Source organism: Calonectris borealis, chromosome 8 (assembly GCF_964195595.1).
Source record: "Calonectris borealis chromosome 8, bCalBor7.hap1.2, whole genome shotgun sequence".
In the NCBI taxonomy this organism is placed as follows: Eukaryota; Metazoa; Chordata; class Aves; order Procellariiformes; family Procellariidae; genus Calonectris; species Calonectris borealis.
Window position 1 is genome coordinate 11,140,478 of NC_134319.1, and position 23,227 is coordinate 11,163,704.

A 23,227-nucleotide genomic window follows, 5' to 3' on the forward strand; every position below is an offset into this window, starting at 1 on the left:
ATTTTAAAAGCCATCAACATCCAGTTTGAACTAGGAAGGTAATTTTTTCATCAGTTTCCAAACTATTATCACCCAGCTCCCCAAAAAAAGTAATTAAAACATATTGCCTTAGCAGTGCCAACACGAACCAACAGATTTTTAATTTTTCCTGATTGTTAAACTTGAAGTTACCTATAAAATGGTCACTTTTCTGAGCCACAATTTCTTCTAAAAAGTCTACTCCAAGATGCAACGTTAGCTTCCTTTTGGACTTACACATCTGCCTTACTTCCTGATGTCCTTTTAGCATATTTTCTTAGTTCCCGAAGCATTTTTGATGTAGACATTAATTACACCTGTATATATGCATGTGTATTTATACATACCTACCCAAGTGCATACAGACACAACACCACATATAGACAGTAAATACTCAAGACTACTAAAATTATCAAATTCCACCATACTACACTAAACTAGGGAAATGCATTCTCACTCCCAGTATGTCTTCTGCTGCCACTGGTAGACATTTGGGCTCCTCCAACCTCCCTTCCTTTTCCAATACTCCCCTGAAGTATCATCATGAAAACCACTCCCCCACACCTCAAACAGATACAACATCCCAGAGCAATTCTAAGCTCAGGAAAGCTCTAAACAATCAGCATATAGGACTTGAAAAATTTTGATTATCTGTGGTCAGAAACAATTTTCTTGGTTATGAAGTTCTAACTAGTTAAATACATTGAAAATAAATATCAGTTTATCCAAAAACAATCTTATTTATTCCTATATACTCAGTTATACAAAAATTAAATACAGCTAATTTTATGATGAGCAAATGAACTACCATAACACAATGTCACCACGTTATATGCAGCACACTGTGTCAAACTATTTCAGTAATATTAATAAGCTGACACAAAGAAAAATCAAAATATATGCTTACTAAAAAGGTGAGACATGAAACACGTTTAGATAACGCAACAATCATTCTCTGATTGCCTTAAAGCATCAGTAAGGTATGAATGGTAGTATGTTACAACGGTAAATTTATTTTCCTCAAAGGAAGTTAAATTAACCATGACTGTCCTATTGTTTAATGGGCAGGGTTCATGGTCTATAAACAATTATTTATGCTAGCAAGTATGTAATAGGCTATATCAAAAAAAAAAAAAAAAAAAAAAAGAATATGGTGCTTTCAAGCAAAAATCTATTCCATGCCCAGCTCACACAAGATTTTGGAGCTCACTCACTTCCAGCCGTTTTACTCCATAAGAATCAGTTCAGTCGTCATACGTCATTGACACTAACCCAGATTACCATATTTGTCATATTATTGCAATTGAATAAAACTTCCACAGCACCACTACAAAGTAAAACTTCACTAGTATGTTAAAGTTCAAAACAAATTGCAGGAGTATTTATTTCAACTTAATGATAGTTCTTGAAAATAAAATATAAATATTATTTGTAGAATTGCATTCTGGTTTTGGATTACTGTGCATTTGAAGTAATAAAGAAGCATAGCTCTAAAATAAATGAAAATATTCACTCTGTTTTGACATTTAATTTCTAAATAATGCTCAACTAAAATGGCTACTCTAAGGCAAGTCTGAAAAGTCACTTAACAGATTTTTATAAGTATCTGTAAAAGTGAAGTTTCAAAAATAAGGTAAGCTTTATATTTAGACTTCACTTCTTTCCATAAGAACATTCACAAGACTATTGGATATAAACCAAGAAATTAACAAACTTTCTTTTATTACTTTATACAAAATCCTACTTTTAATTAATAAAATATACACTAGGTGAAAACAGAAAAAATCAAATTCTAGCATCACTTATGTACGCAGTCAACCTGATTTACTTCGAAAGATTGTCATCATTTTTACGAGACTGTCGACATTGCAAGCAGAAGAAAAAAAAAAGTAGACTGAAGTTACACTTACCTGCAGCCCTCTTCTTCGAAGGATACTTGAATCATCCATATTTCGACTCTGTTGATCACAAATTCCTGCTAAAGCTCGCTTGCTTCTGGCTAGCTTTGCTCTCTAACTGTTAAAGAAGTCCATTATTTTCAAACTTTTCTCCCCCTCCCACCCTCTTTCTGTCCACTGGCTAAAAATAGGACATGGTCTTTCACTTGCCTGTCATGAAGAACTGCAGCCACGGTCTCTGACTATCTGTACATAATTTTGCCTGCCTCTTTTGTGGCAGATTTAGCAGGTCACATTGGAAAAAATCTGTTCGACTTTCCTAAATCTTTTCACAGTTGAATGTCTCATTCCCCTCATATACACAACTGTCTAGAAATATATAATAATCCACGATTCCATGTAAGGCCAAAGAGTAGAATTTGATTCAGATCCCCCCACACACATATTTTTGCTTTATTTCAATTTACTTGAGCTGTTATAAGGGATCAGTATACTACAACAGCTGCCTTCATTTACTGTTTATAATAAGCTCACAAAATCCAGGTCACATTTCCTTTAAAAAACACACGGTCACACTTAACTAAAAAAAAAAAAAAAATCAATTCTGTGGACACACAGGATACAGTATTACTTAAGATATGGAAAAACCTCACTATGAAAAAACAGAAATTTTATTTTTCCAGATTTTGAAAAATTCCTTTACTCCTTTGTAGCCAAAGCGAATGTCAGATTCTTCAGATACTGTCGCACATTCTTTTGTTTCTGCTATCTCTGAGGTATGCTGGTCTCCTCCTCGTATGCAGCAGACACGGCACATTCTTTAGTTCATTGCTGAGATCTTGCGACTCCTATGTGCTGAAGGGTCTGGAACACATGTTGCAAGTTCTGAACATTTAAGAATTCATTCATCTATTCATCACTGACAGAGCTGTCTCAAGAAGCCCTTCCCTCTTCGTCATCCATGGCAAAAAGGCAAAAAAAAAAAAGAAAAAGCACAGTTCAGCTGAGGCTTTTCAGTCTGTCCTGCAGTTTCCGTTTTCCCGCTACCTTCACACAGACAACTCCAGCAAGGTCAAAAAAGGCTTTTCCTCTTTATGTACAGTACCCCAATCACATTTTAAAATGAGCTGTTAGCCTGTGTTGAAAAATAAACGACGATAATGCTTCTAGCTATACCGAACACCGTTTCAATAAAAATAAAAATCTAGATATGTTCATCCCAGTATTATTTAAATTACTGAGCACGTCAAGGAGCCTTTGTCCTACACGTCCTTTCTATATTAAAAAGGAAAAAAGGAAATACTGCAAATATAATGAACAACCGACTGCCGCAACAACCTTCAATTTTTTTAGCAGAAAGCTAAAGCAACAGATTTCATCTCCTGAAAAAAGCTTAGGAAGAGCCTATTTATAACTTCTGAATATAAATACTGTATTTAAAAAGAATGTAACTTCAGCCCCTGAAGGATTTCACAAGATATATAAAAGAAATCAAACTTCATCAAGAGCTGTGTTTATGAGGGGATTTCAGCCAGACATCCTGAAGTGTGCAAATGCAACAACAATGAGAGCCCAGACCGTAGGCTGCCTACCACAGCTTGATGAAGTGTTCCCATTCCCACAGTTATGACAGCTGCAAACCAAAAAAAGTCTCAATACAAGCACACAGGTTGATGGTGCTTAAAGGAATATATATTTACATGGAAATCTTTAGCTGATCTTCATGCTAAGTGACCGAGTCACACGAGCTAAACACATCATTGTAAAGTCAGCTGAAAGCAGATACAACTCAATCCCATTCACCAGGCTTTTTCTGATCCTCTGCGGAGCGAGTGTGGTCTTTTATTGTGAGTAGCTAATAAATCCTCATCTTGCTGATACCTCCTTCCATCTGCCGTTTTAAACAACTGAATGCTGAATTAGGTCTGCAGAGTCTTTGTGAGCTCCCCAACAGGGCAAGCAGCCACACAGAGGCTGAGCAGGCAGCTCATTTGCATGGAGTATACTGTACCATATAAAAAGCAGCGCGCTAGTAAAAACAACTCAATGAGCCACTTGATTTTAAAGGAACAGTATCTTCTTTTGCAAATATAACTGGAAAAGATCAAGCCATGCACAAAACTCTGAGAACTTAAGAACGTGTCACCAGGGAGAACAGCAGCATAAAAATAGAGATAAAGCTTTGTTTAAAAGCAGACTGAAACATAAGATGATCATACTTCTTCACTGGGATAATATTTATGATGGATTTCAGTATTACTTCTTGCATTTTGCCATCAAACAAGGTTCCTCGGAAAAATATTCCAAAGACTATAACTTCACTTATCAGACATTAGTGTCAAACAAATTCTATTTTTACTTAAAAAATCCCATAGAAACAAAACGTTTTGGCATGCATACTCAGATATATTGCACGCATTTTGCAGTTTATTTGAGTCTATAATAGATTTTAGGAATATTTATATTAGACCATGCACTAACTGGATCATTGACCTTACCTCTTCTAAGCCCACCAGCATTAAACAACATATACTGTGAGAGGAATCAAGGAATCTTAACAATTATGCAATACCATTCACATTATATTTTCCTCCTGAATCAGCCACTAAATGAAAAGGTTTAAGCCTGATAAAATAGTATATAACCCCACTTATTTCTAAAATGTAACTGAGTACATTCTCATTAGCACATATACATCTAATCCTTCCTGGATTATTTACCTTAATATTCAGACATCACCAATTCTCAAAATGTCTTCATAAGTGACTTATAATTGATTGAGGCTGGCACAAGTCTCAAAATACCATGAGAATCATCTGTTCTCTTCCAAATTTCAAGCTTTCTTGGGGAGAATGCTTTCAAATTGGCTGCCTGCCACACTTCCCCAGTTTCTGGGGTAGAGAAGCCAATCAGGGCTGCTGCAAAAAAGCAGGCATGGTTTTTCCTCTAGCTTCCCTCTCCCCTTCCCTTCTTCAGAGCAAACAATTCTTATTTAAATGTCAGATCCAAAACCACCACCAAAAAGATCCTGAATGTGGTGACCACCTTTTCTTCCCTTGTATTTAACTGTTAACACTCATCCACTCTCCCTTTCTCTTTCTTCAACAAAATCTACCACAGAAAAGCGATGATGAAAGAGGGTGGGAGAGAATACTTAGTACCAAACTGAATCAAGCAAAGGACAAATGGAATTTAAAAGCAACTCTCTGGCATGGAAAATTTTTCTTACAAAATATTACCTTTAGAAATTTATCTGTCATTACGCCATCCTTAGACATTCATTTTAACATCTTAGAAGGTCTGCAGGTAAGTCTCCAATGAAAGGTGAGAATGTATTTGTATAAGACATTTTACTAAGAGATATATTACTGAAAGTTATTAAAGAAACTGAAGTACATAAAACATAATTTTACCAATTATATAAAACATTAATCATAAAACAAATTTCTCAAAGTTTTCAGATGCAGGCAGCATTTAGAAAGGGTCTAATAAAATATCTGTTCATCAGAAGAAAAATTCAAAATAAGGAGATCATGTAATATTTGAATCCTTTAAGAATTACAGTATCTCCCTTATCACTCAATTTCACTAAAAAGAAAATTAGAAAGGGGGATAAAAAGAGGGAATTCAAAGTTTGCTCACCAATACTTTAGTAAGCTCCTACTTCAATTCTTCCTTCCTCCACCAAATTAACAAATCTGGGGGAAATTTTGCTTTGCTCTGCAGCAACGAGAAAAGAGAAAGGGTAGTGTGGTATTGGGATCATTTGGACACAATCCAACCAATTCTTTTTGGCTGCAGCTCTCTCTCTGAAAAACCTATTCAATCTTGATTTGAAGACATCAAGAAATGGAAAGAGCTGTGAACTTCCAGTAAGTATGTTCCTGCAATGGTTAGTCCGATAAGTAGGGAAGGACAGCTTATCAGCTTGCCAATACTAGGATGAATTAAAAGAGGCTAAGAGCAATTTTCAAAGAAACAAAAGGAAGTACTGCCTTACACAATAGTCACATTGGGCTATTTCTTGCTGTAGAAGGCTGAAAAAAAAATCACAAGCATGGCTAAAAGCCTTTGGAAAAATCCACTGAAGACTCTGACAAGAACTCTTAAAAGAGGAAAATACACTGAAGATGACCTAGAGTCACAAACAGCTGCAAGTGTTCTGGGAAGAGACTCTGCCTTAGACACCTGGTATCAGCGATAAGCTAATGGGCTCACCCAGTATAATCATTCTATGTTTTTATTTAGGTAGAAAGTACAAAGGTAGTGCTTGCTGAAGACGACAGTGTCTTGCATCCTAAAAGGCATCAACTCCACAAAGGAACTAGGGGTAACAGTGAAACTGTAAACTGAAAAAATAATTCTAAAAATAGTGTAATAGCTATGAGAGTTTATGTAAGCCCTGAACAGACCAAAAGAACTTACATGTCATAAATGAGTGGTATTGTCTCTGTATATGATATTGATGAGATCATTATGGAAAATCATGTCTGTTACCTATATTTCAAGATGAGTATTGATAAAATGGAAAGATCCAAAAGAAATGTTTTCAGCATAGAAAAAGATCAGTTAAAAGACTTCAGGAATTCAATCTCCTTTAATTACCACAGGAAAGACCAAAAGTATGACAAGACATTCAAGAATATTAAGAGGACCTGGAATTTTACTCCTTACATGCTAGACAGTAACCAACCCTACCCCTCAGTGCAAAAAGGTGAAAGATCTGTTGGTCCAATCACTCCCTATTCATGTGCCAAAAGGCACATCAACTCTAGGAGTGGTCTGCGTTTAGATTTCGGTCAGTACCTTCTCTTTACATTACATACTTGGGAGCAGACTCCAAAAGTATTTCATTTCTGTTGATAAGAAGAAATCTCTTCTCATCGATGTTGATTCAGACCTCATCCCACTGCCTGCTACCAAAATCTATTACTTCTCTGTTTTGAAGAGGAAAAATCTAAAAGGTTAGAACAGTTCCAATAACTGTCTGAAGTTGACTGGAGTTTTCCATTCATTAACTTCAGTATAATCAAAGCAACAATTCTTTCAGTTATTCTGTAGCCCACAGGTTTCTGAATAGCATCAGTGAAAGATGACCAAAGGCATACCAATTTCACAGTTAGGAAAGCAATGACCACAGGAAGTCACTATGAAGTAGTGTGATTGTTCTCATGTACAATACATCTTACAAAAAAATAATTGAGAAATTGTGAATAAGCTATTATCCTATTACTCACATTTTCTAATCACCAAAGCAAGTGCAAAGAGAGATAAATAAGAAAGGAGTCTGTATCTACTATATACATATGGGCAAAGAAGTATCCGTGTAGAATCACATGGCTCATCTTTGAGTTGTGTTCAGTTTGTTTGTTGTACTATGTATGCTGAATATAAAATACCTTTTACATATCTTAAATTGTAATTGAAACTTGAGGCATATTTCAGGAATCACTTAACATTCATGGAAAAAGTTTCATCCAGTTTATTAAGGATTAAGAAAAATACGAAGAAGAGAGCAATTCATTTTGCTATGACTTCCTACTCCTTTCAGGATTTTGGCACTGCATCCATCTTTTGTGGTCTGTACTGTTGCATCAGAATGGCAACCTACCATTACCATAAAAGCAAAACCAGTAAAGGTTATCTTAGCAATCAGTTCATTACACTGTGGATAAAAAATTTGTGTACTCACTAGTACAGCTTAAGTGAATTCAATAGCTGCACACCATAAACTCCTAACACTAGAGGTCTAAGTCCACTTACATTGACAACTTAGAAAAGGTATTAAGCCACTTGGGATATTTAGTCTTGACTACAGAAACACCAGAAAGTCCCTCAACACAACTGGGACTCTATCGTGGGAGACATGGTGTGAAGGATGTCAACATTACACAATAGGATGATCCAACGATGAAGATCTATTCGTGCTTTGCCACACAAAGAGTACTCCCATCCAAAAATCAGGCTAAAATAAAGCAATAGCTTTTTAGTTGTCTGCAACAAGATGTAATGCTTTTTAGTGCATACTTTTATTACCAAGGAACTTTGAAAAGAACAATTCCCTGATCTACAATACTGAGATTCAAAATTCACATTTTTCATGATTCAAAATTCATTATTTTTCTTACTCTATTTAGTCAAAACTAAAAACAACAGAACATCAAGCTGTGGCAAACCTTAAAGATATAACATTTCCTTACATAACATATTGTCTGCTGGGAAGAAAAGATCGCTTTCTGAAAGATTATCAGCTGACAATTTCAGTGGAATTTTTTTAAGTCTTTGGTAACATTTGTCTGTGCAACCAAAATGAGCCAAATGTTCCACTGTCAATCTGAAACTTAAGTGTTTGGGGTTTTTTTATTTATTTATTTTGATCAAGCTATGTTTATCTGGAGATTTAAAAATGCATCCCTTTGAGATAAACTGACAGACTACTGAAACAGGGAAGGTTGATGACGTAAATTGTTTTTTTAAAAAAAAAAAAAAAAAAAAAAACAAAAAACACCACCAAAAAAACCCACAAACTTGGCAGTCAACCTAAGGAAACTCGCCTGACAGCTTGGCTGAATTTCTTCTGGATTTCCTGCCTGTTTACAAGATTCAGTTTGATAAACTAGGACCTTCGGAGCAAAGCTGTGCATTAACAATGAACTGTAATAGGAACTCATTCTGAACCACAACAAACTCTGCTTATGAGGCTTGGTCCCAGGGAGAAGAAATGCTGAAAAAATGTCTAAAATGCTCAAGGTTTACACAGTAATCAGGCTTTAACAGTGCATTTTCTGTTTCCAGTTTGTTAGGTTAGATTCCTGGGCAAGACTGCCCCATCCCCCACATTCAATACATTATGAAAGGCGGCACACCCACTAATCTTCCATACACATGTAAATTTGCTGTCGACAAAGATGGAGGAAAGAGTTCATTCATCTACAGACCAACTGTTTTCCTACTGTACCATAGAAGGTATATTCAGAAGACACACCAGCTTCTAAGCAGAAACAAGTTCCTTGGCTCAAGCCCCCTTGAAAGCTAACATCTTTGGAGAGGAATCTTCAATTAAATTTTAATATTTACAGAAGATGTTGAATTCACTATGCAAACATTCTTGTCCTGAAGTTAAACTGGCATTAGAACAGAATGGAAACTAGCTTCTCTGATGCTACCTTTCAAATACAATACCATTTTTAAAAGAAACACTTTTTTAATAGGCAGAGAAGCCTTTTTCAATATATGCTGTAAATTTAAACCTGAAGAAATATAATTTCTGGTTAGTAAACATTTAGATGACATTACTAAAATCATTATTCTCTTACTTGATTATAAGAAAACCCTCATGCTTTAGAGACATTCGGACTTAAACATCAGCAGTGAATACCTCTAATCAGAATGGCAACAAAACCAAAGCTCAAGAACCCAATATCAACTCTTGTGTGTGTTTCCCTAATGAAAGGTATTGATATTTACTGAAAAGTCTATAGAAGCAGCAAAACCTGTAGTTTCAAGACTCCTGCAGGAAAGACATCATGAACTCAGTTGGTCCAGGAGCTATTTTGCCATAGAAACCGGCTCTATAAAAGCTACAAATTATGGATGGATCTCATATCTCATGCAAGCACATGGTGAGAAATACCCCCAAAATTTTACTATACATAAGATTTCCTCCACTATCCTCTTCCGTTCTTCCAAACTCCTGGCTAGCAGCACTCTTCCTGCAGCCTCACCACAGCAGCAGTGGTTTGCATATACATACTTGCTTTTTCTGTAAACTCTTCCCAAACTTTTCTGCTTCTGATTCTTACTTTATCAATAAAGCCACATTTTACTTTGAAGTACAAGCTAGACAATTTTTACATAGAGATAGCACTTCCTTCACAGAGTTAGAGTTTTAAGGACAAGAAATTGCAGAGGTATGAGACTATACCAAGTTGTATTTCACTGTATTTTCCTCTCACTTGTATCTATAGGAGATTTGTCATTTTGGACACACAATTTTTCAGAACAAACGCTTGATGCTTTGCAAAACAAGGAACCTCTTCTATTACATTAGCATAACATTTACAAATAATGAATTAGACTGTCAATCATACTCATTAGGAAAAAAGCCATGAAAGTTAACAACTGATTTTTCTTTAATTATTCTGCTCAGAACATAGTCTACAGCACTGAATATATTTTTCCAACTTAATCCACATGCAATTCATTTCAATATACCTTGGATTTTACCTTGGTTTCCAGCTGACATAAAAGTGCTTGGACAAGTCTCCCAAAGATCATACCATTTTGCCTGCTTAAGGCCAACATGATATATATTCAAACACTGCCTTTGAAATAAACACTTAAAGACGATAAGCCAAAACATTTGGAATTAGAGGATTTTACTCTCCCCTACTCTTCTTGTCTATACTAGACTAAGCTTACATTGGTATCTAGCAAGATACCTCACAGCAGCTTTTCACTGATGGATTCTGACAGATTTTTAGTCTTCCTTTTCTGGTCTCAGACAAAATTTTGCTATTCATTTCTCAGAATTTTGTCATCCCTTAAAATGCTTGACAGTTAAAAGCTGTTCATTTTTTATAGATATCCCTTTTCCCAACATTTATCCACTAAAGTAGAACAAAAACTGAAAGAAAAAGAATAAATTCATTCAGGATTTCAAAGATTTACAGTGCAATGACAAATATTTTTTTTAAATTCTTCCTCTCCTCCAGAATCTGTGTCAGACCTCCCACTTTTATGAGTTCTCCTGGTTTTTTTTTCCTTTGAAAGCTATTTTTCCTCAAAAAAAGTAGATGCATAATAATAATTTGGCAATCTCTCAAACTTTTTTGGTTTTGTTTAACAGAACCTGTTATATTTAGTCAGGGGAGAAGAAACAAAAGACAGTAAGAGATGTTGACTTAGACCCTCAAAGAATATTTCTCAGAGGAAAAGTGTGACATTCATTATTTTAAAAGGTATGTGAAGACAACCCCTTTCCATAAAACTACCAGGTAAAAAAATGCTTGGATTTCAAATTAAAATGCAAAAAAATATACATTTTGCACTTCTTGACAGTTATAGTTACATTTTATTCCAAATTCAATTCAAACACACAATTCTTATGCATGACACTACAATACTGCCATGTCCAGCAACAAACATTTCATAAAAGCAAATGTGCCTCATTGCAACAGCAATATATTTACAATATATGTTCTTTAAAGTGTTCAGACATCCTATTGAATTACTAATATAACATTGAGCTTAGGAGTTGAAATCTTTTGTTCTTTGTTTAATAAGTAAAAAAAAAAAAATCTAAGCTTACCAGAAAAAATTGAAATATGATTTTCATGCATCATTTGAATTGTCACCTGAGCTTTTGTCTCAAGAACTGACAGAGAATATCAATGTGTTAATTGAAACAAGCAGTATGTGAACCACAGGACACCTTTAGCATATGTTTCCTTCCAAGGGCTGACAAGAGCTTCCTTGGATTTTTCAGCACTAGAGTCTAACGTTTCCATTTTCAAGCTAAAAATATGAACAAAAATCTTACACGTTTACATAAATATGTATTTTCCCAGCAGTATCTTTCCACAGGAATCAGACAACATTATATCTGTTTTGAGACCTCGAAAAATAAAACGTGTGGTAACATTGGCATGAAAGTGTTGAAAACCCCATCTTTAAAGCTGTATTTCTCTTCATAATTCAAAAGGCCCAGAAAAATAAATCCAATCAGAAACCTAGCTCCACGATAGAACATTCTTACTGATGAAGGAGAATGAGCTAGTGGATGTAACAAGGCAAAGCTCAATACTCAAAGCTATCATAATTTAAAATTAGACATAATTATCCTTAACAAAACCAGGCACTATGGAAAGGGGCTTTGGAACAGCTGCTCCTCTTCAATTTAAATGCTCATTTGTTTTACATTGACCTAGAAATCAGTATCCTCCTAACCAAAAGCCAATTAGATAATAGTCTCTCTTTCAAGCTTGTAGAATACTAATTTTTTTAATGTCTTTAGTAGTGAAAAGCAAAGAAATAAACTGCAGATGACGCCACAAGTATGCTCTGCTCCAATACGCACAACCCAAATGTGAGGGTTTCCTACCCCCTTTCTGCAAGGTCAGGTTTACAGTCCAGGAAAGACACCCACCACTTCTTTGTGCTAACCTTTCAGTGCAGTCTCAGCTTGGGACAACCACAGAACACTGCAAAGGCAGCATGTGGAAAGATCTTCAATTCGCTGCAGTAGCATCCCACCATTCCTTCCACAGTAAAAGTAATATGCCAAACTGACAACAACGAAGCATTACAAGAAGCATTTTAAAAGCTGTCCTTCCAACCTGGCCCACAGTTAGGTCACTAACATCAACGTTTTTGGAAACAGCAGGATGTCAGATTCCTTCAGTACTGCAATATAAACAAGCTGCTTCTCAAGCAACAGAATTAAAGACACACTGTTTCCTACAGACTCAAGTTTGTCTTTTTGTCATCTTGCTCCCTCCATGGTCCTTACAGGGGTAACACTGGCTCTATTTTACCTCCACCCAACTGGAGACAGCATCTCCCTCAGCTAATCAAGAGCAGTCATGTTTGAGGGTCAACCAGTGCTGCCAAGCCACAATAAACAATGAACTATCTCTCTCTGAGAGAACGTGAGGGGGTGTCTCCTACTCGGTTCCAATTCTTATGAAATTGCAATTACAATTATTTTTGACACTTCTTTTCAAGCCTAGATGAAATTGGCCAGTGGTTTGGAAGTTACCAGGAAAGAAGGAACAACTGCAGAAACTTTGATTCCGTACCACTGCTCAATGTTTCTGGCAATAATGATCATTTACACCAATACTTTCAATTTTGGTTAAAGCCAATGCCAAAAATACATATTCATCTACAGATCTGTTCCAGCTCTAAAGAGACAAAATGATGATGAGTGCCAGTTTAATTACACTCAAATACAAAGCCATAACATTTCTTGGTCTTCTGAGTCTTGGCAGCATCTCTAGACAAAATTCTTTCCATAAAAGAAGTAGAGCCTTTTCTAAATGCATCAACAAAAGAAGCTTCTCAGGAGACTGGTATCATACTGAGTCTGACAGGATCCAGAAAGAAACTAATTAATGCAGGAAACTACATTACAAACCAGAGAATTCAGTTCTACCAAAACATTAGGTCTTCATAGAAGAAACAAACACTGGCAATCACCAGTAGCAATCCACATGCTGAAAAAATAATCTGCTAAGGCAAAAAGTGGATGGTTTAATATTGAAAGGAGCCTTCTGAAATTGCCAAAGTTGTGAAGTAAACAAGCCTGTATTGACAGAATGATCTCACAGCAGAACACAAATCTGTATAGTCAAGGTGGAATTCAACAGAAAAAGAAGCTCTTTCCAGAACAGGTAATGAAGCTGAAGAAACCCCTGTCTCCTAAGGTTTCCTTCTGAAGTCAGTGAAGTAGAAAGCAACTAAACGTAAGCACGAGCTGCGATGGATAAACACAAACACAACAGCACCACGATTCTCAATATACCTCAAAGTTATCAGACATCAGCATTATCAGTTTATTGTAGCAGTCTGCTCTTTGTCCTATGCTCCTGAATTTCCCACGCTAGCAGCCCCCTTTCCTTCTCAGTACTGCCTTCAAAGCTTCTTTTGCAACAGGAAGCAGATGAAAAGTCCAAAAAAGCCCCTTCCTACCCGGCCAAACAAGAGTCAAGGAGTAAGCAGATTATCCAGGAGGTTTCAGAGCAGCTCTAGGATGATGTCAATCCTGGGCAAAATAATTATTTTAATCCTGTATCAGCTTTTCCAATTAAAGAAAAAGTAGAAGTAACATCAGTTGAGATTTTTATGGAAAAATAAGGTTGCAAATAAATCACTGTAATTTCTGAGAAGAGTTCTTAGGTGCTTCTGGATGGGGGAGAAGGGCGTTGGGGTGTTTAAATTACTGCCTCTACCGATAAAGTAAACATGTAGACATCAGACTTAGAATTGTTCAGATCTTTTAACTTGCCTGCAAGCTACATTTCTAAAAAATATATCTCTAGGAAACAGCAAAACTTTCTGGGTTAAGAATCTGCCAATCAATTGAATTTTTAAAAGTAGCTGTCAGAAGAAGAATTGCTACTGAATATGACCATTCTGTGTCAACAGAACAGTCATGCATATAACATTATTCAGCATTTTTGACTTACATTTTGAACCAGAACTGAGCACTGCTAAGGATAAAAGCCATGTTACCTCTCCTCCCATGGGCTGTTTGCTAGAGCTTGATGTCTCTTACGAACCAGTCACTGAACATGTAAAGTCTACTCTCATCATGTCTCAGTCTGGCATGTGTCCAGTCTACAAGTGAGTAACTGAAGTCTCCCACTAACATTTCTTCCTACAGTGTCCGATCTTCCTCAGCACACTGCAGTCAGCACCACCTATGCTCATCAGACAGTGCGTAATACAGGCCCCAGATTACTACTTCTTCATTAGATCCAAGTTTCAACGCTTAGGTGGTCTGTGCTACTCGCTGATGCTTCGTCTGTTTCTGGGGGCAGGGAGGAGGGTCTTTAAACATGCAACACCACCCAGCCACAACCTCAACTTCTTTAACCTTTCCCATATACTTTGAGGACACAATATTGGGACGCAGAACTGCATGTAAATGAGAGCCAGTCCTCAGCCTAGCCATGTCAGAATTTGAGCATTTTATGGGACTAAAGTAATTATCTGTAAAACATATAGTAGAAAATGTAATAATTATACTTATGGATAGTGAACATCATCATACACTTTCTGCTATTCTGAACTGTGGGATTCAACACAAAACAGAAGCTTAGAACAAAAAGGATAAGCTCAATTATGTAGCTTAGGTGAAATAGACTTAAATCAACTTTATCCATTTTACTTAACACAAAAAGGAGTTTAACCGACCTTCACTGCTTGCTCCAGAATGTGAAATTGTGATTACCTACTTTTGAACCCCCAAACTACTGGAAAAGTTTCCTGGTGTGCACGGAAAAATGGAGCTAACAATTACTCACGGTTGTCCATGACTATTCTCAGATGGAGATTTCACACAACACAGGCAAAGCTTGATAAAAAAAGCTTTGTTAATAATGGGACAAAAAGGAAATCAGATAGCAGGTGGAAGGGCATGCATCATTAATGTACTTCATTGAAGAAGTTAGGCACCACAATACCTCTCCCTTGAAATTATTGCAATTTATAGTAAGCCGGGGGAAGAGCAGCAGTTTACCTTTTGCTTATGGAAAAATAGAGGAATTCAGCAATTAGAACAGTAAGGGATATCTATCACATCATTGTAGAGACAAGTTTAATGGCCAAGCACCCCTCCAGTTAAACAGGTTTTAATCTATTCTTGACACTTTCCCAGGGAAGTTGATACCACAGATTTGTATGAAAATAATCCACATGGAAAGGGTCCCCCAAGGTTTTCAACACCTCTCATTTATACAAAGATTTGCTGCCATTTTCTTTTTAAATCAAATCTATATATAACTGATTTCTAAATAACCTTTAGCATAAAAAAAAAGATAAACATTCTATTCAATTTATTAGAGTGCTCTCTTGGAATTAAGTTGATACATAAATCAACTGTTTTGTTTGTAGATATTACCTGATATTCATACATGTTCATACCACCTCTAAGGTGGTCTGATTTTCCTTCTACTCTATGCCGGGTATAATTCAACTATTTCTCAGTCAGCGATATTTTAAACACAGTGCGTAAATTACATCAAGAAAATAAACATGTCAGCAGGCAAGTAATCATATAGAAAATAAAAAGACGTCATTGTCAAATATACCACTTTAAACAGCTGCCAATTTAATCAGGATTGATGCTGATGCCTGATCAATGTAATTTGACAATGTTGACACGGTACTTTTCCTCTCAATTCAGATAGTTCCGCGAGTATGCGCTATTACAAATTGTTCCTCTTTTCTTTCAAAAACCTCATCAGTTTATCTTGCCAAACTTCTCTATTTCATTAGCCTATTTTGTTCTAATAAGATTTAAGATTTCTTTAATAAGAAATGCATGCATGTGTTTTAAATTCATAACACACTATATTTTACTTTATTTTGAAAGAAATTATTTGACAAATGAATTTTAAGGCAAAACAACAAAAACTTACCCAAAACCCCACAAATAGTTATCAACATATTTGATAATACTTACAAACTTAATTTTACATTGCATACTGTCATTTGAGCAGAGTCAAAGAGCTTGTGAATCAAAAGCCCATGATTCAGAACACTCTTCGTTTAGCAAAAAGATACTACAGAAATAAAGGTTGTACCAGAATGAGTAACTGTATGGTAAGAAAGAGACATGCAAATTTTGAGCAACAGTAAAATCATAATACAAGACAACTCTATAGCTTTCACTGTAAGATTTTCAGACCAGTAGTCCACAGCCCAAAGAATTTACAGTGGAGGGGGATTAAGGAGGTCACAGTAGAAATATACTTGTGCACAAAGCAGTTTGAATTCACAACTTTTCTGGCTATCATCAAACAATAAGAACTAATTTTTACTTTGGGGAGGCTTTTTTCCTGTTTTCTGGGGATAGGGGAAGCCACAGAGAAAAATAAACACTTCTGGGAGAACACAGGAGGGAAAGGAGAGCTTAGGAACATCAGAACAGGCAGGAGGGATCTTAAAAGGGATCTAGCTCATGCTAGAGACAACACAGTACGCAAAGCTGCAAACAGGCAACCAAGGTTAGCAATACTGATGAAATGCAAGCAGTAATGAACATTCTGACCTTTGTCTTCAACCCTTGGATTCTTGACATTGTGATAAACACACTATGTATTTTCCTTGGCAACAGTTCATCCGTTAAATTAGTTCAATTACCAATATTCAGAAAATTCGAGATGCAAATTTGCCAAAAGTACCTCTGCAGACTTAACTATTTGAAACAAATACGTAACAAAGTATCTAACTAAAAGTCTTTGTGTGAAAAACCTAGTGCATGCATTGTAACTTCCTTTGTGTAAACAAATCCCATAGCAGTATTCTCTATATTAAAGGTATGCAAATACTTGTTTCTAATTTTGAGTGAAGACAAATACAGAAACCATGTTAGACCTGAAGTTTCATGTTTTATTTCAACTGCAAGGCAGAGAATTTTAATTCCAAGTTTCATATAATAATTTGTTGTCATGGACAAATTATGAACCCTGCCATAGGAGTTCATCATAAAACTACTTTTACTGTCACTATACCGTATGACCACATTAAAATAATGAGGTTTGAACAATCATATCTTCAATTAGAGCTTTGTGGCTTCAAGCACTTAAAGAACAAATGCTGCCATTAACCTAGACCCTACCCCTCAAATATGCACCAAATTTATTAACAATGTTACTGAATCGTGAGGTCATTGTGAAAATGTAAGTCTCAGTGAATCACATCACAAAGCAAAATCTTGAGGATTTAAATAGGACATTATTTAAGGTATAAAATTAAAATCTCTCATTAAGTTATCCCAACAGCTCATTTAATTTATCAGGCTCAAAAATATTTTAAAGGTTATTTTAGGTTAATTACATTTCACAACCTTTTATGACAGATCTGAAACCCTGCACATCTTTCAATCCTCTATTATAAACATTTCCCCCTTGCCAATAACTTAAAGTTCACATTGACACACATTTTTGCATACTCACACTATAGTCTCAACATGACAGCGTTTTATATTTGTGATGTACACAGAATCTTCTTTTTTTTTTTTAAATGGAAACTCGGTCATTGCAATAAATAAAACAAAAGCGAGAGGCACCTCAGTCAGTTGTCCCACACTATTTACTAATAAAACAGCTTAGGTAAGCTGGTTTGTTTTGAACACATAAGGCACCCTTCTCAGCAAATTTTGCACTATACGTACTTAGTTGGCCACAAATGCTTTCAGTGAAAAAAATTCTGATCAATCCAAAATGCCACAATACACGAATTCTCATGTATTCCTATAATAAACAAAGCTGTGAAAAAACAGCTTTGCCATTATTTGTCCTAGTCTCTGTTCGCAAACGGAAGAACTACAGATATTGACTCTAAATCAAGCTTGCTAGTGTAATGATGTGAATGACTTCATACCTCATGCTCTCACAGTACAAGGACCCTGCAGTTCCCACCAGGGAAGAGGTTAAAACTCGCAATTCCTGCAGAAACGCTCGGGTTAGCAATAACAACATAGCAAAGCCAGGTAAGAGATCAAGGTATTCCCTGGCTTTTGAACAACTGACTTTAAAATCTAAGTATCTTTAGAACAATCAGAAATAAGAAAATGCCTGTGTCTACAGGTGACTACACCTGTTCAAATTATTATGAATATCCATATTGTATTGTTTACATTCATACTAAAGGAGATGTGTGAATGAAAAATAGGTATATACAGCAACTGTAGGAATAGGTTATTTCATAGCACTGTCCATTTGAGCTTCAAACATAGAATCATAAAGGTTGGAAAAGCCCTCTAAGATCATCGAGTCCAACTGTCAACCGAACACCACCATGCCCACTAAACCATGCCCCTAAGCACCTCATCTACGCGTCTCTTAAATACTTCCAGGGATGGTGACTCAACCACTTCCCTGGGCAGCCTGTTCCAATGTTCCATCACAATGTTTAACATATTTTCCAAGCATTAGTAAACTGAGCTTTACAGAAGTCTGGAGGTATGCTTTACTCCCAGTTCTACTGGTGACCAAATGACTTAACCTCTCTTAGTTTATCAAAGTGCAGATACCAGGATTGTTGCATAAGTCTCAGGGTTTAGTACTGTGTTTCACTTACAAGGCTACACTTATCTCTGCCAAGAGATTTCACCTCTCCCTCTCTAGTAATCTCAAGGTAATAAGGACTTTAGATTAACTCTTAGGAAAGATTCTGAGCTGCAGCTGTCCAGAGGTGAAGCATATAAGCCACTGTATTCCCATTTCTCTCCAAGTGGTAAAATAAGCAATCACTGTGTCTCTGGAGCTGAAACTGTTTGGATGGCTGGAAAGACACATTGCATGGCTTGGATAAACCAAAATGATACAGTATAGGAAAACATACCAAACAAAAAACAGCAGCCAAACATGGAGGATTATACTACTAATTTCTAGAGCATCTTCAAAGCTTTTGCTTAGTTGAAGAGTTATGGGGGATTTTTATAGATGTCCTAAAGCTCAAAACAGTTTGCATTACTGGAACAAAGTAGTTTGAAGCTTAGGCAAAGGAACTATTTCATGTTTAAAGACTGATCCTCCTTATTATCGCATCCTAGGAAATGGTTACCAGAAGTGCTACCAGACACAGAAGGCAGCCGTATTAAAATACTAAATGCAGACATCTCACACTGCCTTTCTATGGAAATACCTGCCAAAAATCACCAAAATAAACCAGCCAGCTTTTGAATATTTTAAATTGAAAACCAGAATTTTTATTGTCTACATCAGTATGTTTTTATATAAAGGTCAGTAAGAACCACAGAAAAACACTCTTATGGAACAAAGCCTCACTCAGTGACAATGTGTGTTCAAGACAGTCTGAATAATTCTTTATATTTTATCTTAAGTTCCCCACAGCTCCTCAAGCAAAAAAGCTAATTTTCTGTGCACACTACAGCAGTTTCTCACTTTACACCTACAATAGTGCTGCTGTCAGGAACAGAACTGACTGCATGTGCCAAAAATCAATTCAACATATTCACAGACAAAAAAATAACATGCAGTATCTGAAGATAATGAGAACTGCAATCATTCAAACTGACAGTCTAGAGCCTAACAATTATCACAAGGCAAGTTTTATGAATTCATATTTCCTATGATGACAAGCCTCAGGTTACACAGAGGGGTGTTCAAATTTTCTTTCAAGTATGAAAATCTCTTTTGAGCCAATGAGTCCACTCCAAAACGGAATTCACTTAATTGAAGTGAGTAAAAAGATGCTGACTCTGTTTAAGCAATATGCTGAAGTTTCTTCAGAGCAAGATGCTGACTGTGTTTAAGTAATATGCACTATATATTAAGTACAACTTTAGTATAGAATTTATCACAATTATTTGCTGTTCTTTACACAGACACACATGAATTATTCAGAATGAAGTTTACTAGCAAAAAACCTATCAGGACTATCAGTTTTGAATGCTACCGTGAAGCATGTGTCCTGAATCTATCATGAAAACACACAGAATTATAGCATATGCATTTTAGTTTTCTTACCAGAGATACCTTAAAGCTGCGACAAAGGTAAGTCTCTGTAAGCACTCTAAACACTGCCCAATGCTCAGAAGTTTGCTCAGAATACTTAAATACGTTCAAAGAAGCTCTTCTGCAGTTTGCTTACAATATTATTTACTACTTTGCAAAGGCCTTATTCTCCACTGTTCCGCATTACCAGATCCAAATTCTTTGTTCTTACTTTTAAGTTTTATCATTCAGCGCACACTGATACGTTCAGCCCTCTGTCTAGAACTTGCTCCCTACTCTTCCTCAAACCCAGTCCCTTCAAACAAATGCAAGGGATATTGCATTGGACACTGCTTTAGTTCTTCAAGCAACACTCATCTTCTATCGCCTTATAGCCACATCTTCCAAAATTGATAACGTACCAAACACTCAAAAATTTACCCATAGACTTTGCAGCATAAATAAATGCAAATTTTTAATTAGTATGCATTAACTTAGATTTCACATGGTCTTAATTTGGAAATACACTTACTTCCCATCTCAGGCTATTACAATTACAACTGCTATTTTAAAATGCAGTTTCCATGCCTTCATACAGTAATAAAATCCATTCATTCATACAACCATAGTTTCTGTTATGTTCTACTTTTCTAACAATATAAAAATATGAAATTCTACTTGTACAGTCAAGTATTGAAAGTTCTCTACTCCCTAAAACAATTTATGGTCTTCATCAGCTATAACTTTAATGATTTTTCCTAGACAAAAATATTTTCAGCTGTATTAGCAACATTTAAATAGTCAACATGTTACCACCTAAAATACAAACTAAAAGTAAGGTTACCTATGACAAAACGTTTTGGAAAAAGAGCAGCTGTGTGTTCCAGAACACACAAATGTAAATGAAGTTTTCTCATCAGATTCAATTGTCTGCTTCTGTAATAAATACCCAGTCAATCAGCAGGAGGTAGCTCTATGCACAACTGGCATTAATGATTTGTCCCCCAACTACTATTTTATTTTTCAATAATAAGACAGAGATTACATCTAATTCTTTTGTGAGGAGGCAGAAATCTAAGCTCTATGCACTCACCTCTCCGCCAGCATACATATCGAGCAGAACGGTGGAAAGTGCAGTGGAAGATCAGCTATTGTGCTTTGCAAACTAATGTTTGATTTGCTAGTCAGATACCTGCTAGTCACTGCAAACTCTATTCCTTCCAAGAACTCATCACTGTGAGATTAGCAATCACTACCCAGATGCCTGCATAATGTGGAGATCCTAAATAATAAACAGTAATTACATTAAAGCACTAGGGACTAAGTAAGAGAGCCAGAGATAGAATTTTCTTTTATAACTAGGAGGGGTTTTGAAGCAGAGTATAAAGCAGCTTGAATTTCTAGTTCCACTGCACTTCATCAGGCCTTTTGAATTATTAATTTCTGTACTGAATTGACAATCAACACAGAATTAAGGTCTCCTTTAGCTACAGTCTACAGGAAAACACCTCTAGCTCTTCTTTAGGTTGGCCCTGCAGCAATTGTGTCATTTTGTGTTGAAAATGCAATTCACTATACTGAGACCTCCAGTACTCCAGCACCACCTAGCAGGCCATAGACCAAAACACAATTAGGCAACACAGCTTCTGACCCAAAAATTACAAACAACAATGGTTTATATAATTAGCTTTAAATAATAATTTAAAATTTAAAAAAAAAAAAAAATTTATTTTCTTCGTAATTATCCCAACCATAATCTCTCTGTTACCAGAAAAAGAATGTTGCAAACCACAGTATAGTATTCAAATATGAAGCTAATTCATATTTCAACTAAAAAAAAAAAAAGGCCAGGTTATTAGCAAGTAGTTACTGTGGAACACAATCGCAGAAATAACATGCCTGTGCTGTAAAATCACTAGCAACTACCAGGATCTCTAAAAACGTTTTACAAAACCTAACTTGGATCTGGGAGGGCGAGCACCGGCCGCCAGCAGGCGGCGGGCCCGCACCGCCAACGCCTCGGCTGGAGCGAGCCCGCATCAACTTGAAGGGGAGTACCTAAGTTGTCTCACCCACAAACCCAAACCTGTAGCCAACTAGCCACTCTTCCTGGTAGCCAAGAATGATACAGATTTGAAGTACATGAACAGCAGAAAGAGCAACCTGCACACGGGAAATACACTATTAGAGGAAGTATAGGTACAAATTATTCTATTCCTAATATATCTATAGCTAAGTAAAAAAGCAAGGGAGTAAAAATTTAGAAAATCAACAGTAAATATTCTCTCCTACATCTAAAAAGCGTACTCCAATTGGACATCAAAGATAACATGCCACAGTGTGAAGTCTGTCTCAGTTACCAGGTTTCCAACACAGGCTTCCTTGCAGAGCCAAGGACCCAGCATCACAAGGACAACCATTTTCCCCATTCCACTCGGTATTGCCTAATCGGCACAGCTTTGGGGAACTAAAGGTTCAGAATAAATCAGGTTGAACAGGCAGCATCACTGGCTCAGTGTTATTCAACACAGAAAGTTCTTCAGCTTGTTAGTAATTTCAAGTCTTCGCATTTGAGCCTTTCAATCCTCCAGATCATTATTCAAAATCTGAGAGGCTTTTTTTTCTAACCACTTCTTCTAGAACAAGACCAGGGAAAGATGAACTATCTGGCACTCTCTACAACAGCAAAGAATACACAATTGTCTCATTTTGTTTTAACCATTACCTTACAAAGTAAATGTAAAACTGTAAGTCATTTGAAATTATTCTCTGAAGAGGAAACTGACCCTACAAGGAAATCTTCAAGTCTGGCATCGAATGATTAACAGAGCACCAATTGCTTAGTCTCTGAAGATGAAGAAATGGCTCTAACCACGTACCATGTGGTAAAGAATATAAGGAAGAAAGTTTACACTAAAGAACTGCAACCACCCTGCCAGAATCCTCAACCTCATTTTCAAAAATGATGTTCAGTTTTTCAGTTCACGGAGTACAGCAAGTTTCAATTCAGTACAGGGAGCACTTTAGAAAACTGAAGTTTGTAAAAAAAACCCACCAAAAATAAAGGTTCAAAATCTCTTTCACAAAAGTATCTAATTTTCCCACTAACAGGCTTCTTCAAAT

The 23,227-nt window shown here is 36.2% G+C and overlaps 1 protein-coding gene across 29 annotated transcripts in view; it reads right to left on the reverse strand.

Moving 5' to 3' along the window:
- Positions 1-23,227, reverse strand: part of MAST2 (microtubule associated serine/threonine kinase 2) — a 228,833-nt gene that overhangs the window by 142,627 nt on the left and 62,979 nt on the right. For 10 of the 29 annotated variants that reach the window (XM_075155903.1, XM_075155902.1, XM_075155911.1 and 7 more), the window contains exon 1: positions 1,929-2,826. The exons of the other annotated variants lie outside the window; for them this stretch is intronic. In XM_075155903.1, coding sequence (XP_075012004.1) covers positions 1,929-1,967 — 39 coding nt within the window. In that variant the 5' untranslated portion in view covers positions 1,968-2,826. Of the gene's footprint in view, positions 1-1,928; positions 2,827-23,227 lie in introns of those variants that run through there. 29 annotated transcript variants of the gene reach the window in all.